The sequence below is a fragment of the Plecotus auritus genome (assembly GCF_963455305.1).
Source record: "Plecotus auritus genome assembly, chromosome: 9".
Lineage (NCBI taxonomy): Eukaryota > Metazoa > Chordata > Mammalia > Chiroptera > Vespertilionidae > Plecotus > Plecotus auritus.
In genome coordinates, this window is record NC_137783.1 from 43,096,876 (window position 1) to 43,116,266 (window position 19,391).

The 19,391-nt window shown below is 41.8% G+C and overlaps 1 protein-coding gene across 1 annotated transcript in view; it reads left to right on the plus strand.

Annotated features, from left to right (window-relative positions):
- Positions 1-1,424: 1,424 nt before the first annotated feature.
- The window catches only part of TET1 (tet methylcytosine dioxygenase 1), a gene marked incomplete at both ends in the record, with an annotated part of 116,245 nt that continues 98,278 nt past the window's right edge, over positions 1,425-19,391 (plus strand). Inside the window, 1 exon segment of the mRNA XM_080687992.1 lies at positions 1,425-3,290. Coding sequence (XP_080544118.1) covers positions 1,425-3,290 — 1,866 coding nt within the window.

The following is a 19,391-nucleotide window of genomic DNA, read 5'->3' on the forward strand; positions in this document are numbered from 1 at the left end:
AGCCAAACCGGTCAGGGCCAACCTATCAACTGTTAGAGAAGTATCGCCCAGTCTTTTTTCAGAGTGTTGAACCCAAATCTTCTGTGATCTTTGGAGAGTCTACTGATGTATTTTGTATGGTGAGCTTCACTCTCGTTCACATCTTGGTCTTATTTTGGATCAGGGTAGGCAACCTGAGGAGATGAAAAGGCAATTGATGATGGCTCTTGGTCAGCCCCTTTCCTTTTCTCCTCTTTTCTTGCTTATCTTGCTGCCCTCATATCCTTTGCTGTTTGAATTATTTCATTTTCTCCTTATTTCCAATGTCCTTGCCTAGGCATTCATCATGAGACATTTGGGACCCTGGGTAGAAGGAATTTTAGAACCAGCAGTCTTTGGATTAAGTCGGGTGAAAAAGAAAAGAGGCATATCATTTCTGGGTGTGGGCAGTGCCCACCACAGTCTTCCTTATACATTGTAGGTTCTCAACAGTTACTTGTTGGACCAGTGAGTCTTATTTGTAACCTAATCTGTTAATACCAAGATCTAAGATTTTATATTATTTTTGTGTGCAGCTGAAATGTGGTGTTAATATTATTGTATCTCCAAGGAGTAGAGTTTCTTGGATTATATAAGCCTCTTCCTCTGGCTTTAGACCAGCTTTGCTGTCAAACCAATGATACCTCAGCCTGTTTGGTGATGAGCTGAGGAAAGAGATTAAGAGATATTTTTGTTGTTGTTAATCCTCACCTGAGGATATTTTTCCATTGATTTTTAGAGAGAGTGAAAAGGAGAGGGAGAGAGAGAGAGAAACTTCACTGTGAGAGAGACACATAGATTGGTTGCCTGCCATACGCACCCCCAATCAGGGCCGGGGTTGAGCCTGCAACTGAGGTACATGCCCTTGACTGGACTTGAACTCGTGAACCTTCAGTCCACAGGCTGACACTCTATCCACTGCGCCAAACCAGCTAGGGCAAGAAATACTTTTTTAAAGTAACGTATCCAAATTTGTGAAGATTGGGATTTGAGCTTTAAACTCCATGTAACAACAATAGTGTGGTTTCTGATCTAAAGAAACCCCCATGCTTACCTTATTCAAAGAAATCCATCAACTTAATCAGTTTTCACAGTAAATAAAGTAGCTTTATTGTGAATCTAGAATTTAAAGAATATGTTAGTGGTTTTTCTGTTTACTATATCTTTTGCAGTAAAATTCCAGTTCCTTAATTTTAATTAATAATTGGTAGTAAATGTTCTGTTTCAAATGGGAGAATGCATTGCAAAAAGACTCACTTCCAATGTTTTTTTGTTATTTCAGACCACACTTTGTGCAAGTAAGCCCAACCATGGTGCAGCCAGATTCTTCTCAAAAGTGAGACCTTCCGAAGGACCAATGACTCTGTTCCCCGTGCCCTTTCATTTTCTCCTCCTACTCCATAACCATGTCTCGATCCCGCCACGCAAAGCCTTCCAGATTAGTCAGGAGGGAAGATCTAAACAAAAAGAAAAACAGTCAACTGAAGAAGACCTTCAAGCCAATCAACAAAAATGTGACATTAGGCAAGACAATGAGCCCTGGAAAATTAAAGCAATTCATTCAAGAAAGAGATGTTAAGAAAAAAACAGAACCCAAACCACCACCCATGCCAGTCAGAAGCCTTCTGACGAGAGCTGGCGCAGCACGAATGAATTTGGAGAGGACCGAGGCTCTTTTTCGGAACCCGGAGTCCTTAACTTGCAATGGGTTTACAATGACTCTCCGAAGAACCTCCCTTAGCAGGCGACTCTCCCAACCCCCAGTGGTCATAGCCAAACCCAAGAAAGTTTCACCTCCTAAGAACTTAGAAAAGCAACATGAGTGTGATCGTAAGGTAAAGGCCTCAGAGAATGATTCTGTACCAACACAAGACCGCCTAATCCCTCCTGAAATAGAGAATCTAATTGACATACAAAATGCATCTTTAGTTAAAGAGGAGAGCCAAGGGACAGCCCAGTCTTGGTGCCAAAGGGTTGAGGATTCCAAAATAAATTTTCCCACTCATAGTGGCCCTGCAGCAGAGATCCTTTCTGGGGCACTGGAAGGGACACATGGTGGTGAAGGACTGTTCTCTAAAGAGACATTGAATGATAGTAGTGATTCCCCTAGAATGTTTGCCCAGGACCCTCTGTGTGCTCCTTTGCCCCAACGAGCAGACCTTGATGTTACCTCTGAAGGAAACAGCAGCATTCAGGTAGAAGATTTGGGTTCACAAGTAGAATCTCTTAAGCTATCTGATTCTTACCTGGATCCCATCCAAAGTGAACATGATTGCTGCCCAACCTCCAGCTTTAATAAGGTGATACCTGAATTGGACCTTAGAAACTATTTGTCTATCGGTGGGTCAGTATATTCTACCTCATTATTAAAACTCTTCTTGGCAAGTTCAGAGCAAGGAACCCTTGGTGCTAAACCAGATCATCTGGAGGTCCTCAAGGCTCCTCCAGATCAGGAGGAAGTTCCTGATAACACCCCCGTCTTAGGACAGGCCTTTAGTGCTGTTCCACATCAATGGGAAATTCCTGGTGTTAATCTGGTTCATGGAGAGGCTCTGGGTGAGACCCCAGACCCACCAGAGATCGCTGGTGCTATTTCAGTCCAAGGAGAGGTCTTTGGTGCTATCCTCAATCAGGAAATCCTTGGTGTGAGTGGGAGTACTGCCTCAGACCCATCTGTCTTTCTTCCTGCTCCTCTAAACCCAGTTGCTACCTACAGTGCTCTCCCAGGATGGCCTGATCCCCAGAGCACAGTGTCCTATGGGCTTGAGGTCCAAGGTACTATGCAGATTTTATCTTTGGGCTCAGGTCACACTCCTCAACCAACCTCAAACTCAGAGGTAAATTCTGAACCTCCAGCCATGGCTATAAACAATGTAGACAATGAGAAGCAAGTCCATCCAAGCTTTCCACCAGCTGACACTCAGGGATTCGCATTAGCCCCTGAGGGAGGACTCCACCATGCTTCACAGGACCTTGCCCAACACTCCCAGGCTGGTCCCAGCAAATCGGAAGGAGGGAGCTCCCCGATCGACACCACAGTGGTGTTGACGCCAGTGTCACTTGCCAGTACCTCCTCCTCCTCTTCCCACACAACTGTGCTACCTACTTTGGAAAAGAAGAAACGGAAGCGATGTGGGGTCTGCGAGCCCTGCCAGCAGAAGGCCAACTGTGGCGAATGTACTTACTGCAAAAACAGAAAGAATAGCCACCAGATCTGTAAGAAGAGGAAATGTGAGGAACTGAAAAAAAAGCTACCCGGAATTGTGCCTAAGGTGAGTAAATACCCAAGGAACTGGGAGACATTTGGGAGACTTGATAGAGGGATCTGTGTGGGGATAGCACAGTATCGTACCTTTTACTGGGTGTAAAACATTACGACCTACCTGCAGTATGTCTTGTACATTGACACAAGAGCTTATTTTTAGAATTTGTCTCCGAAAACCAGAACATAGAGTTTCTTCATTGTAGAATTTGATAGACACACAGGGAAATGGTATGAAATGTGATTTTGTAAATATTTCCACTGTGCCTCATTTGGGTAAGTATGTGTCTTTTTTGGAAGATACAGGTTTAAAAATTAAGAGTGAAACAAATTCATTAACTTCTTTGTAGCCTGAGAAACCAGAGGAATTAAACTTCCTTTTTTTTTTTTTTTTTGAAATATATTTTATTGATATTTTACAGAGAGGAAGGGAGAGGGATAGAGAGCTAGAAACATCGATGAGAGAGAAACATCGATCAGCTGCCTCCTGCACACCACCCACTGGGGATGTGCCCGCAACCAAGGTACATGCCCTTGACCGGAATCGAACCCGGGACCCTTCAGTCCGCAGGCCGACGCTCTATCCACTGAGCCAAACCGGTTTCGGCTATGATTCCCTTTTTTAAAAATATATGATTTCAGCCCTGGCTGGTGTGCTCAGTGGATAGAGCGTTGGCCTGAGGACTGAAGGGTCCTGGTCAAGGGCACATGCCCAGGTTGCGGGCTTGATCCCCAGTGGGGAATGTGCAGGAGGCAGCCGATCAATGATTTTCTCTCATCATTGATGTTTCTATCTCTCCTTTCCCTTCAATAAAAATATGTTAAAAATAAAAAATATCTGATTTTACACAGAGAGGAGGGGCAGAAAGAGGGAGGGAGGAGGAGGGAGGGAGGAGAGAGAGAGAGAGAGAGAGAGAGAGAGAGAGAGAGAGAGAGAGAGAAACATGACTTTTTTGTTCTGTTCATTTATGCATTCATTGCCTCTTGTAATGTGCCCTGACCAGGGATCAAACCTGTAACCCCGTAACCTTGGCATACTGGGTGACTGAACTACCCAGCCAGGGCTTGAATTAAACTTCTTTTGAAACAATAAACTGTTGGCATTCTTTTTTTTTTTTTTTTTTTTAAATATATTTTATTGATTTTTTTACAGAGAGGAAGGGAGAGGGATAGAGAAATAGAAACATCTATGAGAGAGAAACATCGATCAGCTGCTTCCTGCACATCCTCTACCCGGGATGTGCCCACAACCACGGTACATGCCCTTGACCGAAATCGAACCTGGGACCATTCAGTCCTCAGGCTGACGCTCTATCCACTGAGCCAAACGGGTTAGGGCAACTGTTGGCATTCTTAATCTTGAAACTTTGCCTTAGAGCCGTGGTTGGCAAACTGCGGCTCGCGAGCCACATCAGGCTCTTTAGCCCCTTGAGTGTGGCTCTTCCACAAAATACCACGTACCCTAATTAAGTTAATAACAATGTACCTACCTATATAGTTTAAGTTTAAAAAATTTGGCTCTCAAAAGAAATGTCAATCGTTGTACTATTGATTTTTGGCTCTGTTGACTAGTGAGTTTGCCGACCACTGCCTTAGAGGTATAACAGAATATAGCTTTCCTCTCAATTTTGACAGGTGATTTCTACCTACTCTACGTATTTCACAGCGTTGTGGGATTAGCTGGTCATTAGAAGTTGAGCCTGGCACAGTTGGTGTGCTTGCCGTCTCAGCTTCTCTGGAAACTGAGGCAGGAGGCTCTCTGGAGCCTGGATGCGGGGCTGTCGTGCCTGCACTAAGTGTGGCAGCAATATGGTGACTTCTAGGCGTGGGCACCACCAGGTTACCTAAGGGGAGAGGTGAACCAGCCCAGGGCAGAAACAAGCTTGTCAAAACTGGTGCTATTGGATGTGGAGAGAGCAGAGCACCTGAAGAATGGCTCCTTTGTAATGAACACATCCAACAGCAACTTGGGCTTACTCCTCACGGGTGGCAGGATACTGTGACCTTCCTGTGATATTACGCCCTATATATAAAACAACAACAACAACAACAACAACAAAACAGCTGTGCTGATCACCTGTGAATAGCCATGTTAGTCTGGGCAACATAGAGAGATCCCATCTCTTTTGCCCCTCTCTCATTAAGGGGATCCTGTATTTCCTAATATTCACTGTGATATATAGACATTGGTCCTTATGATTACATTTCATGAACCTAAGGTGGTAAAAGTATTGGTTGACTTAGACTTTACTTAAAGGATTATATGGAGCTTGGTTAATACTCAAACTTGCTTTTCAGACCTTTAAAACACCTGTCAATTATGGTGTTTTATGATTTTTAGCTCACTCCTTTGAAGTTAATATTTATTTTGTGTCTATTATGAATACAGGTATGGTAGACGAGATTAAAAGTATTGAGAATTTAGGGTCTGGCTGACTCAAAAGGTTGCATTTAATAAGAAAGGATGAATGCCATGTTTTCCCAGAAGTCCTCCATTAATATTTGTGTGTAAGGAAATGAGAGTTGTAAGGATAGGTTAGCACTGAGTTTGATGTTCCTTCCTCTGACAAACAGCAATACAGTGTCCACTAAGTCACCCTTTAAGGGCAGGTTCCTGGGGTGGAGATAGAATGGGCGTCCTTTTCAGAAAACTGGAGAGTCTGACCAGGACTTGTAGAAAAGCTAGGTTGCATTTAATGCAGGTATGTATGTATGATCAAATCCTATGAATGAAATTTCTGTGTCATGGGATATGTATACTTTATTGATAGGTTCTGTCAAACTGTCCTTCAAAACGGCCATATCAGGACATACTTCCATCAATGCAATGGGTTTTAAGAGCAAGAAAGTCCTTCTTTTGGAGTGGTTCTTAAAGGCTGGTGGCAAGCTTTATTTCATACCGGAGGCTCGGTGCACGAAACCTGTGCACGGGTAGGGTCCATAGGCCTGACCAGCGATCAAGTCCAGTCTGTGGGGCAACCTGCTGGGCGATTGTGCTCCCCCACCCCTGTGCTGGCACCCACCTTGGCCAGCCTGGCGCCACCCACTCACTGGCCCCGCCCCCCAATTGCCTTGCTGCCTTCCTCACCTGTTGCCTCTGCAGGGCGACTGGTGTGGTGATTTGGGGGGGGGGGGTGGGGGGCCCTGCTGGCACCTGTCTTGTCTGGCCTGGGGCCTGCATTGAGCATCTGCCCCCTGGTGGTCAGTGCACATCATAGCTACCGGTCATTCTGCCATTTGGTCAATTTGCATATTAGGCTTTTATTATATAGGATTTTTACTCCCTTTGAGTGGAACAGAGTCTCAGTATGTTATTACATTGTAGGCAGATTCTTTCCTTTTTTTAAATTTTTTTAAGAAATATTTTATTGATTTTTTTACAGAGAGGAAGGGAGAGGGATAGAGAGTTAGAAACATCGATGAGAGAGTAACATCGATCAGCTGCCTCCTGCACACCACCTACTGGGGATGTGCCTGCAACCAAGGTACATGCCCTTGACCGGAATCGAACCAGGGACCTTTCAGTCCGCAGGCCAACGCTCTATTCACTGAGCCAAACCGGTTAGGGCAGATTCTTTCCTTTTTAAAAATTTAATTTATTGGGGTGACATTGGTTAATAAAATTACAAATTTTAGGAGTACAACTCTATAACACCTCTGTGGGCAGATTCTTTTTTTTTTAAATTCTTCATTGTTTCAAGTATTACATATAGAATTAAACATGTCTCCTTTTTCCCCCATTGACCTCTCCCTGGCCACCCCCCTCCCACCGTGGGCAGATTCTTTTTGCAGTAACCTAGCTTTCCCACATGTGCATTGGTTTCGTAGGGCTGCCATAACAAAGTACCTCGAAGTAGTGGCGTAGAATTACAGAAATGTATTGTCTCACAGTTCTGGAGACCAGAAGTCTGAAGTCAAGGTGATGGCAGAGCCGTGCTCTCTCTGAAGGTGCTGGGGAAGCATGTGCTCCAGGCCTTTCTCTCCTAGCTTCTGGTAGTTCCTTGGCTTGTAGCAGCATAACTCCAGTCTTCACATGCAGTCTCCCTGTGCGCCTACTTATGTCCCAATGTGTCCTCTTTATAAGGACACCAGTCATAATGGATTAGGGGCCCGCGATACTTCAGGATGACCTTAACCAATTACTAGTCGACATTACAACTCGTCAACCTTTTTCTATTTCATCCTTTAAAAAATATATATATATATATATTTGAAGTTTCTTTTATGTACAAAGAGATAGCATTCTATCGTAAGATAGATGTCTTGAATGACCCATTCATGGAAGTTCACTTAGTCCAACGTAATGAAGCCTATGTCCTCCGGGTACTCAAGGGGCACATGTTGAGGCCGCATTTCCAGATCAGACGGTGCTGGTTAGAACAGACGCTGCAAGAACGAGAACCCTGGCCGAATTTTCTCGGATGGTTCCAGTAGAGTTTCTGGTGACCCATCTTGCTCTCTCTGTAGCAACGAGGAAAATAGTCTGTTTCATTCTTGACTTAAATTATTTGTCCAAAAACACTGACTTATTTGATAGCCATTTGGACTTTTTTTTTCTCTTCCCCACCCCCATCCCCCATTGGACATTTGACCAAGCATATTTAATTAAGGTGTTTCTAAAGTATTTTATTTCACATCTTATTGCAATGAATAATCTTCCTTTACTCAAGAATCTTCACAATATGAGAATCGTTCACAATGTTGCCAGTAACTTAAGGTTTTACAAACATACATCTAAAACGCTTAGCAGCAATTTCTCCAGCAGAGACCTCCCTTGAAAGCTCCTGTTTTGCCAAGAGACATCATTGCCAAAGATGTTCTATCTCTAATACGTATAAACAGATTTGCTCTCTTTCCTAAACTCACTACTCATCTTACATTACATGGTGCAATGGCTCACCTGTATGGTCACCCAAAATGGAAAATTCAGTCATCTTTGAGGCCTTCCACTCATTCTTCTTGATTTTCTCGTTCTACAAGATCTGAGCACGTCTACCTCTCCATTTTCCTGGCCAGTACTACAGTTGAGGCCTTTATCTCTTACTGGACCACGTTTAGTGTTCTCTTTATTATCAGCAAGTATTTATTGCACTTCTACTTTGGGTTGTGCACTGCCGGGGCGGGGCGGGGGGTGGTGCGGGGTGGAGGGGAGAAATAGTTGTGAGTGAAGCAGCTAGCAGGGAAGTCAGGATGTTGAACAACAAGCTCTCATTAGTGCAGTTTAAGTTTTTTCTGAAATCCTGATTCTCCTACTTAAATACATTTAATACTCATCTGTATGTGTGGTATATCTCACAAATCAAAAGAAAATAGAGCAAAACTTTTAGTGCCTTCCAATTATAGATGAAGCTATTTGCAACGCAAATCATCCAGTTTATAAATTTAGATGTCAGTGTGTGGTTTACATATATAAACTTGCTCTGGCAAGTAAGTGGACACTTTTCTATAACTCTGAATTATGTCAGTATGAAAGACTTTTTAAAATATATTTATTGATTTCAGAGAGAAAGAGAGAGGGAGAGAGAGAAACATCAGTGATGAGAGAGAATCATTGATCAGCTGCCTCCTGCACTCCCCACACTGGGGATTGAGCCCACAACCCGGGCATGTGTTCTTGACCAGAATCGAACCCAGGACCCTTCAGTCCACAAGCCAGCACTCTGCCCTCTGACGCTCTGGCTAGGGCTGAAAGATTTTTTAAAATGTTTTTCTTGATTTCAGAGAGAGGAAGGGAGAGGGAGAGAGAGATAGAAACCTCTGTGATGAGAGAAATACAGAGAATTTGGTATGTCTTTCAGCCCAATGATAACATTTTAACATACTACTTTCTCTCTTTTTTTTTTTTTTTTACTTTGTCTCTTTATCTCCTCTGTCTCACTGTCTCAACTCTCTATTTTTTTCCCCACATCAAATTGAGATGACAATGATATTCCTTTATCTCTACACACTAAAGAGTGTATTTCCTAAAAAACAATAAGCTATCGCACCCCCTACTCCAATTGGAGGCGGGGCCGGCCGGCCAACCTCCTGCAACCTCCTCCCCTGGCCAGCCCCATCCCAGACCGGCACTCCCAACCAATCAGGTGCAGGGCCGGCTGGCCAACCACCCCTGGCCCCTCCCCTAGGCCGCTGACCCCTGGTTGGCACCCCCCACCCCATTTGGGGGTGCACCAACTGGCCCACCACCCACAGCCCCTCCCCATGATTGGCCCTGCCCCCAATCAGCCACCCAATCCCAATAGTTGGGACTGGCCAGCCAACCTCCTGCAGCTCCTTCCCCCAGCTGGCCCCACCCCGGATGATCCCTGCCACCCTGATCAGCCTGCAGCCCTTCCCTGTGGCTGTTCCTGCCCCAATCCTCCTAACCCCAATCGGGGGTGGGGCTAGCCGGTCAACCTCCTGCAGCCCCTCCTCCCGCTGGCCCTGTCCCCAGTGGGCCCCTACCACCCTGATTGGCCCGCAACCCTCTCCCCACCCAGCCCCGCCCCCAATTGGTCCCCAACCCCAATTGGGGGGGCCACCTGCTGGCCAATCACCAAAGGCCCCTCCCCCCCAGCTGATCTGGGCAGGCTGGCTAGCCAATAACAGGCTGAGCCCTGATGTGCCCCGATTGGTGCCAGGCCGGCTGGACCCTACTTGTGCACACATTCTTGCACTGGGCCTCCAGTTCTCTTATCAAAATTATTATCTAATCCATAGACTTTATTCATATTTCCCCTATAAGAAAATGTCCTTTTGGCCTCCTTTAATCTGGAAAAGTTCCTGAAATTTTAAGAGCTATATTGAGATATAATTGACATAGAAAAACTGCACATACTTAAAATATGTAATTTGACAAATATGACATTTGCATGCACTGTGTAACCGATACCACAATCAGAAACTATGACTGGCAAAAGTTTCTTTGTTCCTACCCCTCCCTGCACCTTGTCACCTCCTTCAAACAATGTCTTTGTCACTATATATTCGCATTACCTAGAGTTTGATATAAATGGAATCATACCCTGGACTTTTTGTCTTTATTTTTGGCCTAAAGCAGTTCCTCAATTTTTGTCTTTTATGACTGTGCTACTTTTGCTAAGTGCAGATCATGTATTTTGCCCCTCAAACTTTCACTCCTTAGTTTTAGCATTTACTGGTGACTTTTGCCTAACGGTTGCCAAACAGTAATTCTCTATTTCCATCATTTCTTCTAAATGTAACTTTAAGGAAGAGCTTTTCCTTCTTGCTTACTATTTATTTCAGCATGAACGTGTATGTTTTTTATTATATTCAATAAGTTATTATCATTTATTTATTTTGATGCTGAAATTGTCCCAAATTTGGCCAGGGAGCTCCTCAGCCATTTTTTGTTGTTTTTTGTTTTTTAAATTGATTTTTGGAGAGAGACAGAGATTGGAGATCGAACCCATAACGTAGGCATGTGCTCTGACCGGGAATCGAACTGTGACGTTTTGGTGCATGGAAGGACTCTGCAACCAACTGAACCACCCGGCTGGGAGCCCTCAACCATTTTTTGAGTAAATTTTTATTTCCTGGCACAATTGTTCTAGGCTTTTCTGCTTTCTGTCCAGCCCCAGAACTGCAGGCAGCTGTTTTTAGTGGAGCATGGTACTTAGAAAGATCTTGATGATAGATGCGATCATGGTTATTGGAATGTCAGTGCTATGCTCAAAAGTTAAATTAGTTCTCTCTCTCATTCTGTCTCGCATACTCACAACATCCTTGCCCTTCACTGTGGTTATATTCTTCATATCAGATTCAGTTTTAATTAATTTATTTCTGTTTATTTTCTACTTCAGGGTTCTCCTATGCTTGATGATATTCATATTCTCTCACTTTTTCTTGCCCTCCTCCTGTCCCAAAAGATCACCTGGATCACTGGCAAAAGCTGATTCTGAAGAGTGTGTTAGGTTGTTCTTTAACTGAACTCTGGCTCCTTCCCCCAACTGGCCCAGTCCCCAGGCATGTCCTATCCACTGAGCCAAACCAGCGAGGGCTTTCTTTTTTATTTTTTTTAAACATTTAATCACCTTTATTTATTTATTTTTTGTTTGTTTTTGTTAATCCTCACCCAAGGATATTTTCCATTGATTTTCAGAGAGAATGGAAGAGAGAGGGAAAGACAGAGAGAAACATCGATGTGAGAGAAACACATCAATGGGTTGCCTTCTGCAGGAGCCCTGACCAGGGCCCAGGCTGGGAAGGAACCTACAACCAAGGTACACGCCCTTGACTGGAATCGAACCCAGGACCCCATTGGTCCACAGGCTGATACTCTATCCACTGAGCCAAACTGGCTAGGGCTGTTCTTTTTCATTTTCATTAAAATGTTTTAGTTTGGCTCAGCCAGTACTCTTCAGGGGTTGAGCACTGACCTACGAACCAGGAGGTCATGGTTCGATTTCCTGTTTAGGGCACATGCCCGGGTTGTGGGTTTGATCCCCAGTAGGGGGCATGCAGGAGGCTGCCGATCAATGATTCTCTCTTATCATTGATGTTCCTATCTCTCTCTCTGTCTTCTTTCCTCTCTGAAATCAATAAAAAAATATTTTTTTAAAAAAGTTTTAGGCCCTAGCTGGTTTGGCTCTGTAGATGGAGCATCAGCCTGTGGATTGAAGGGTCCCCGGTTCGATTCCAGTCAAGGGCACATGCCTGGCTTGTTGGCTTGATCCCCAATAGGGGGCATGCAGGAGGCAGCCGATCAATGATTGTCTTTCATAATTGATGTTTCCATCTCTCTCTCCCTCCTTTCCTCTCAGAAATCAATAAAAATATATTAAAAAAAAGTTTTAGTTTATAAATTTCTACCAAAATACCTTGCTAAAATTTTTGATTATGTTGAATGTATACATTAATTTGGAGAGATTGATGTTTTTACAATATTGAATCTTCCATGGTATATATACTTTACAGTTTTTAATTAACTAGTTAATTAACAAATTAATTTTAAATTGAAGTATAATTGATACACAAATCATGGCATATATTTTTATTTATGTGTCTTACTTAATTTTTTTCAATATTTTTTAATATACTTTTATTGATTTCATAGAGAAATGGAGGAGTTGAGTGAGATAGAAACATCAATGATGACAGAAAATCATTGATCGGCTGCCTCCTGCACGCCCCACACTGGGGATCCAGCCCACAACTTGGGGAATGCTTGACCAGGAATTAAACTCCTGGTTCATAGGTCAGCACTCAACCACTGAGCTATGCAGGTGAGGGCAATAAATTTGGTAATTTTTTGTTAGTGTTTAGATGAAACAGAACTGTTAGAATTTTTTTTACCCTATAAAATATACTTAGTCCCTTAAAGGCATATGCCGTTAGGCAAAATGTTAACTACTAATGTCAGGGAGAAGTAAATATAGTAAAGTATTTTACTTACTTTTTTGGGTCATGAATTGCATTTTTGTCTCTCACAATAATTGGATTTCTTTTCATTGTACAACAAGTGGTTAGATAGTTTTCCAAAAGATATCCAAAAGATATCTAGCAATATCTTTTAGCCAAGAGATAAAATGTTATTTTTCTGCCAACCTTATTTCAGAAATGCAGATAATTAAAACCACTAACTTTATAACTCATAGTCATCTAGGAATTTGCTCTTGGCTATGGATTCCTCATGTGTATTTGTAATTTAGTATTTTGAGACATGTGCATTCCCCTATTTTTAAATAGTGATAGAAGTGAAGCGGTGGGGGTGGGGGAGGTTTTTTAAAGATCTAGAGAGGAGATGCTTTGGCCAGGATACACTTTCACAAATAATTTTTAGTATGTACAAATGGAAGAAAACAAAACGTAGTATTTGTACTTTTGCTTTTGAGGGTGGGATATTGCATTTTGTATCTTTAGATTGATGTTTTGGTATAATATAACACATTTAATTAACGTTAATTGAATAACTAAACGATCAGTTTTTTGGCAAAGTGAAACCATCTCTCATATTTATTCTAGTTGATTTGCCCCTAAACTATTAAAGGGTTATTCTATGTATGGTTAAACAGCAGTGTATTAAATAATACTGTAAAGTACGGTGTTTATTACCATGCTATCTTCTTAGCTAATGCAAATAACACCTGGGAAAATAGTAATACCTACTTATGTTTTTGCTTGAAAAGCTGAAAGTATGATACAAACTGAACCACTCCCTGTCCACCATCTTATGGGTAATGTGATCACAGTCTAATTCCAGATATGTTATTTCAGAATCGGTTGACATGTGTGTCTTATTTGATCCATTTTAGTGAGAGAAGGGATGGCCAGCCTCTCTTGGCCACTGCTTTTCTTAGTGTTTTCAAGCAGCCGGATCTCCTTTTGGCATATGTTACATATGACATATGGAACACATTTTTGCTACCAACTCCTTCAATTGAGGGCAGATGTTCTATGTCCTTAACTATGCCTTTATGGAATCTCTTTGGATCACTACTGAGACTTCAGTAGCATACCTAACCACAGAACTGACCATAAAGAAAAAAAAACAACAACAACCTTTGGGATCTAGGATCCTTGGGATTTGCTGTGTAAATCCCAAGTATGTTAAAACCGTGCTGATCTTGACTGATTCTTACCCGTGGGTGTTAATTTCTGGAATCTTGTTACTAGGGTTCAAATCTTACCTTGCCATTTCGTGTATATCAGCTTATCTAGGAAATAAATGTGTGAAACTGATGAACTAACACCTTTATGTAGTGTCAGCATAATCCAAGTTATATTAGTATGTAATAATGAGCACATAGTGTGGTTCATGTTTATTTTGCCATGGAGTTTAATTCCACAAACCAGGTAGGGCAGCATTTCTATTTGTAATTCAAAATTTGTAAAGATTTAAAAATATGTGCATAAATGAACATTATCTACTAAATTGTGTTTTTTATGCTGGATGCTTCAGTCTCATAAAATTTTTTATTTTATTTTATTTATTTATTTTTTAAATATATTTTATTGATTTTTTACAGAGAGGAAGGAAGAGGGATAGAGAGTTAGAAACATCGATGAGAGAGAAACATCGATCAGCTGCCTCTTGCACACCCCCTACTGGGGATGTGCCCGCAACCAAGTTACGTGCCCTTGACCGGAATCGAACCTGGGACCCTTCAGTCCACAGGCCGACGCTCTATCCACTGAGCCAAACCGGTTTTGGCTCATAAAATTTTTTATATGGTAGTGGACTTTTTTTGTTTATTTTTTTAATATAAATCTGGGTTCCCATGTCAGATTATTTCCTCAATACTGGAATCAGTCTTTTATTTCAAACTAAAAGGATTAGCATAACCAAATTACTTAGTTAGCATTTCCCTAAGGGTTTCTAAATCTTTGTCACGTTTGGAAACCTGATGTTTGTGGTACAGGTATTTTTTTTTTAAGGAAGTCAGGTCCATTTCCTTTTCCCAAAATCAGAAACTAGAGTTTAATTACATTCTTTTTGGTACACACATCTTAATACTTTCTCAAAGATGGGGATTGAGCCGGCATATCCGTATAGCTTCTAACTAATGACTGGATACTAGCCACCTCAGATTAAGTACTCTGTGTATTTTTAGCTACCATGGAAAAAAACAATTTAAATTTTTCTATTATTAAATTAGTGCTTTCGTCTTGCTAAATTTTCCACATATTTTTGGTTACTAGACAAGAATTCCGAACACAAATTTGATCCTACTTTCAATGATCCCAACACTCATCTTTATTTTCTTTTTTTTGTATTACAGGGATGTTCAGATTGAACAGATTGTTATTTTTTTTAATATATTTTATTGATTTTTCACAGAGAGGAAGGAAGGATAGATAGTCAGAAACATCGATGAGAGAGAAACATCGATCAGCTGCCTCCTGCACACCTCCCACTGGGGATGTGCCCGCAACCAAGCTACATGCCCTTGACCGGAATCGAACCCGGGACCCTTCAGTCCGCAGGCCGACGCTCTATCCACTGAGCCAAACCGGTTTTGGCCAGATTGTTATTTTTTTAAAAATATGTTTTAATTGTGTGTGTGTGTTTTTGTTTTGGTTTGTTTGTTTTTAAGAGAGAGTGAGAGGAAGGGAGAGGGAGAGAGAGAAAAAGGAAAAAAAAAACCACCCACATTAATGTGAGAGCGGAACATCAAACAGTTGTCTCCTGCACATACCCTGACCAGGAATCACACCCGAAACCTGGGCATGTGCCTTGACCAGAAATTGAATGGGCTGCCTTTTGGTGTGTGGGACGATGCTCAACCAACTGAGCCACACTGTCCAGGGTCCAACACTCATCTTTCCTATGATGCTTCAGAAATCACAAAAATAGAATTTTTACATCAGAGTTTTTTAATCTGGATGGGCTGCAGTGCTCACTTGATCCCATCTCCACATAATTTATATGCAACAAGTTGTTTTTATATGTATTCTTTTGAAAGATGGTTCATAGCTTATCATCTCGAAATTACATGCAACATATTTTTATATGCATTTTTCTGGAGAGATGGTTTTATTAGCTTTTATTAGAATTTACAGAAATGTAAATCACGGCTCCTACTCCTCAATACAAAACCAAGTAAAAGAACCACACCACGTTTTTTTTACACTTCAAAGGAATGAAATTGACAACTGTTCCTATCATTAAGTAAAAAACTATTATACTGAGAATTTGGATAGTTCCTTATGTGCTTATCAGTGTGAGAATGGGTCTATTTGTCACAGAGTGATACTCAGAATGCTGTGTGCAGAAGAGATGTTCATACAGGGTCAGGCAGAGTGCCTGCTACATAGTAAGTTCTTAAACATGGTAGTTATTGTTGTATCTGTGAAGGGATTTGCATATTACTCTTACCCTTTTCCCTCCTGCCCCTTGGTTCATATTATTTAGAGGAAAGTAGCTGAAGTCCTCAGACGGGGCCAGCAAAATGCAAAAGCTTGTTTTCCTGCGGGAGAAGATGTGTTATTAATGAATTGGTTTCGCTGTTCCCATGTGCTAGAGAATTATAGTTGTGGTTTCCAGGCAGACGCCGATGCCACAGTTATTTTCTTGTCCTTGCATAGTGAGAGTGTTTTGGTGTTTCTGCTATATTCTACACATTTACACTGTACAGCTTATTTTCATATCAGATTTCATATGCAACACCATTCTGTGGTGAGTGTTCTTTTAAAGAGCAAAAGTAGGAAGAATCAAGGCAGGAGGAAGTGGGAGGACCAGACAGTGGAAGAGAGTTCATCACAGCCATGGAATTTTGGATGGAGTTAATAGTTTAGATTTAGAGAGAAAAGCACATGTTAGTTTCTTCTATAGTTGCAGGAGTAAGAACTTATTTCAAAGTTAATGCAGAATTTCAGGGAGATTTGTCTACTAGACAACATAGAAATTAAATTACCTTCTTTATTCACCTGATTCAGTTTTCCAAGGACCCTTCTAGTACACTATGATATGTTAAACAAAAATCAATAAAATCAGGAACACAAAACAATAATGTTTAACTTTTCTCTCTTTTTTTATTTTTGTTTTTTGGTAATCCCCAACCAAAGATATTTTTTTCCTTGACTTTGAGAGAGAATAGAAGGGAAGGAGAGAAAGCAGGCGGGGCAGGGGGGTAAGTGGGTGGAGAAGAGAGGGGAGGGCAGAAGGAGAGAAACATCAATGTGAGAGAAACACATTGATTGGTTGTCTCTGGCACATGACCCACGAGCGATGGGGATCAAACCTGCAACCCAGATACGTGCCCTTGACCTGTCCTTGACCATAAATGATCCCAACACCCTTTAGTGCACAGCTTACACTCTAACCATTGAACAACACTGGCCAGTCCTCCTGTCTCTTTTTAAAATATTTTTTAATACATATTTTTATTGCCCCTAGCTGGTTTGGCCCAGTGGATAGCTCATCAGCCTGTGGACTGTAGGGTCCCAGATTTGATTTCCATCAAGGGCACGTACTCAGGAAGCAGCTAATTGATGATTCCCTCTCATTATTGATGTTTCTAACTCTCCCTCTCCTTACCTCTCTGAAATCAATAAAAATAATTAAAAATGAAAAACAAGTCAATGTTTCTCTTTCTCTTTTCTTTGTTTCTATTGATTTCAGAGAGGCAGGGAGAGGGAGAGAGAAACAGAAACTTCAATGAATAGAGAGAATCATGGATCGACTGCCTCCTGCACGCCCCCTACGGGGGATCAAGCTCACAACCCAGGAACATGCCCTTGACTGGAATCGAACCCGGGACCCTTCAGCCCACAGGCCGACGCTCTACCAGGGGTGGGCAAACTTTTTGACTCGAGGGCCACAATGGGTTCTTAAACTGGACCGGAGGGCCGGAACAAAAGCATGGATGGAGTGTTTGTGTGAACTAATATAAATTAAAAGTAAAGGAGCGGAGGGGAGAGCAAGAGAACCAGATAGAACAGCCAGATCCCGCCCGCGGGCCGTAGTTTGCCCAAGGCTGCGCTAGACACTACTGTAAAAGGCTTAATGTTATCATATTTGATTCTGACATTGACCCATGAGGTACAAGTAATTAGGGCTCTCATTTTGCAGACTAGGAAATAGAAACCCACTTTTTAAAAATGTTTTTAAAGGTGAGGGGATTAAGAAAAAAAACCAAAAACCTCCATACACACAGACAACAGCATGGGGGCTTCCAGAAGGAAAGGGGGCTGGGGACGTAGAAGAGAGAGTATAAGTGGGATAAAAGGTGATGGAAGGAGACTTCACTTGGGGTGATGAACACACAATACACTATAAGGATGTATTATAGAATTGTACACCTGAAACCTATAAAGTTTTATTAACCAATGTCACCCCAACAAATTCAATAAAAATAGAAATACGGTAAAAAATAAAATAAAAATGTGTTTAATTCCCAATAGCTGGCAAGTAGTAGAGACACTCTTTCCAGTATAATAAAGGAAAACTAAACAATGAAACTCTTTTTAAATTTTCAAAATATATTTTTCAAATATGTTTTTACTGTTGTTGTTTTTTATTAGAGAGAGAGGAATGTAAAGGAGGAGAGAGTGAGAGAGAAAGAAAATATCCATGTGAGAGAGAAACATGGATCAATTGTCCCCACCCCCCCCATATGTACCCAGACCAGGGATCGAACCAGCAAACTGGATATGTGACCTGACCAGGAATCTAACTGGTGACCTTCTGGTGTATGGGACCTTCCAGTGCTCAACCAACTGAGCCATACCAATCAGGCCAATTTCTTCTTAAAAAAAAAAAAAAAAATTGAGATTTAATTCACATATCATGAAACTTGCCTTTTTAAAAAATATATATATATTATTGATTTTTTACAGAGAGGAAGGGAGATGGATAGAGAGTTAGAAACATAGATGAGAGAGAAACATCAATCAGCTGCCTCCTGCACACTCCCTACTGGGTATGTGGCCGCAACCAATGTACATGCCCTTGACTGGAATTGAACTTGGGACCCTTGAGTCCACAGACCCACACTCTATCCACTGAGCCAAACCGGTTAGGGGAAAACTTGCTTTTTTAAAGTGTATAGTTCATTGGTCTTTAGTATATTTGCAAGGCTGTGCAACCATCACCACTAAGTCTAGAATATTTTCATCACCCCAAAAAGAAATCCAGTACAATTGTTTTAAAAATATATTTATTGATTTTAGAGATAACGGGAAAGGGAGAGAGAGATAGAAACATCAATGATGAGAGAATCATTGATCGGCTGCCTCCTGCACACCCCACACTGGGGATCGAGTTCACAACCCAGTCATGTGCCCTGACCGGGAATCAACTGTGACCTCTTAGTTCATAGGTAGATGCTCAACCACTGAGCCATGGCAGTCTGGCGAAATCCAGTGCAATTGAGCAGTCATTCTTCATTCTTCCTTCTCTAGCTCCTGGCAACCATTAATCTGTTTTTGTCTTTTTGGATTTGCCTTTTCTGGACATTTCTTAGAAATGGAATCATACAATATTTTATCTTGGGTGGCTCACTCAGCATAATGTTTTCAAGGTTCATCCATGTCATATAGCATGTGTCAGTACTTCGTTCAAAATTCTGGAGGCCGGCAAGTTCAGCATTAAGATGCCAGCATGGCCCTAGGTGGTTTGGCTCAGTGGCTAGAGCATTGGCCTGTGGACTGAAGGGTTTGGGTTTGATTC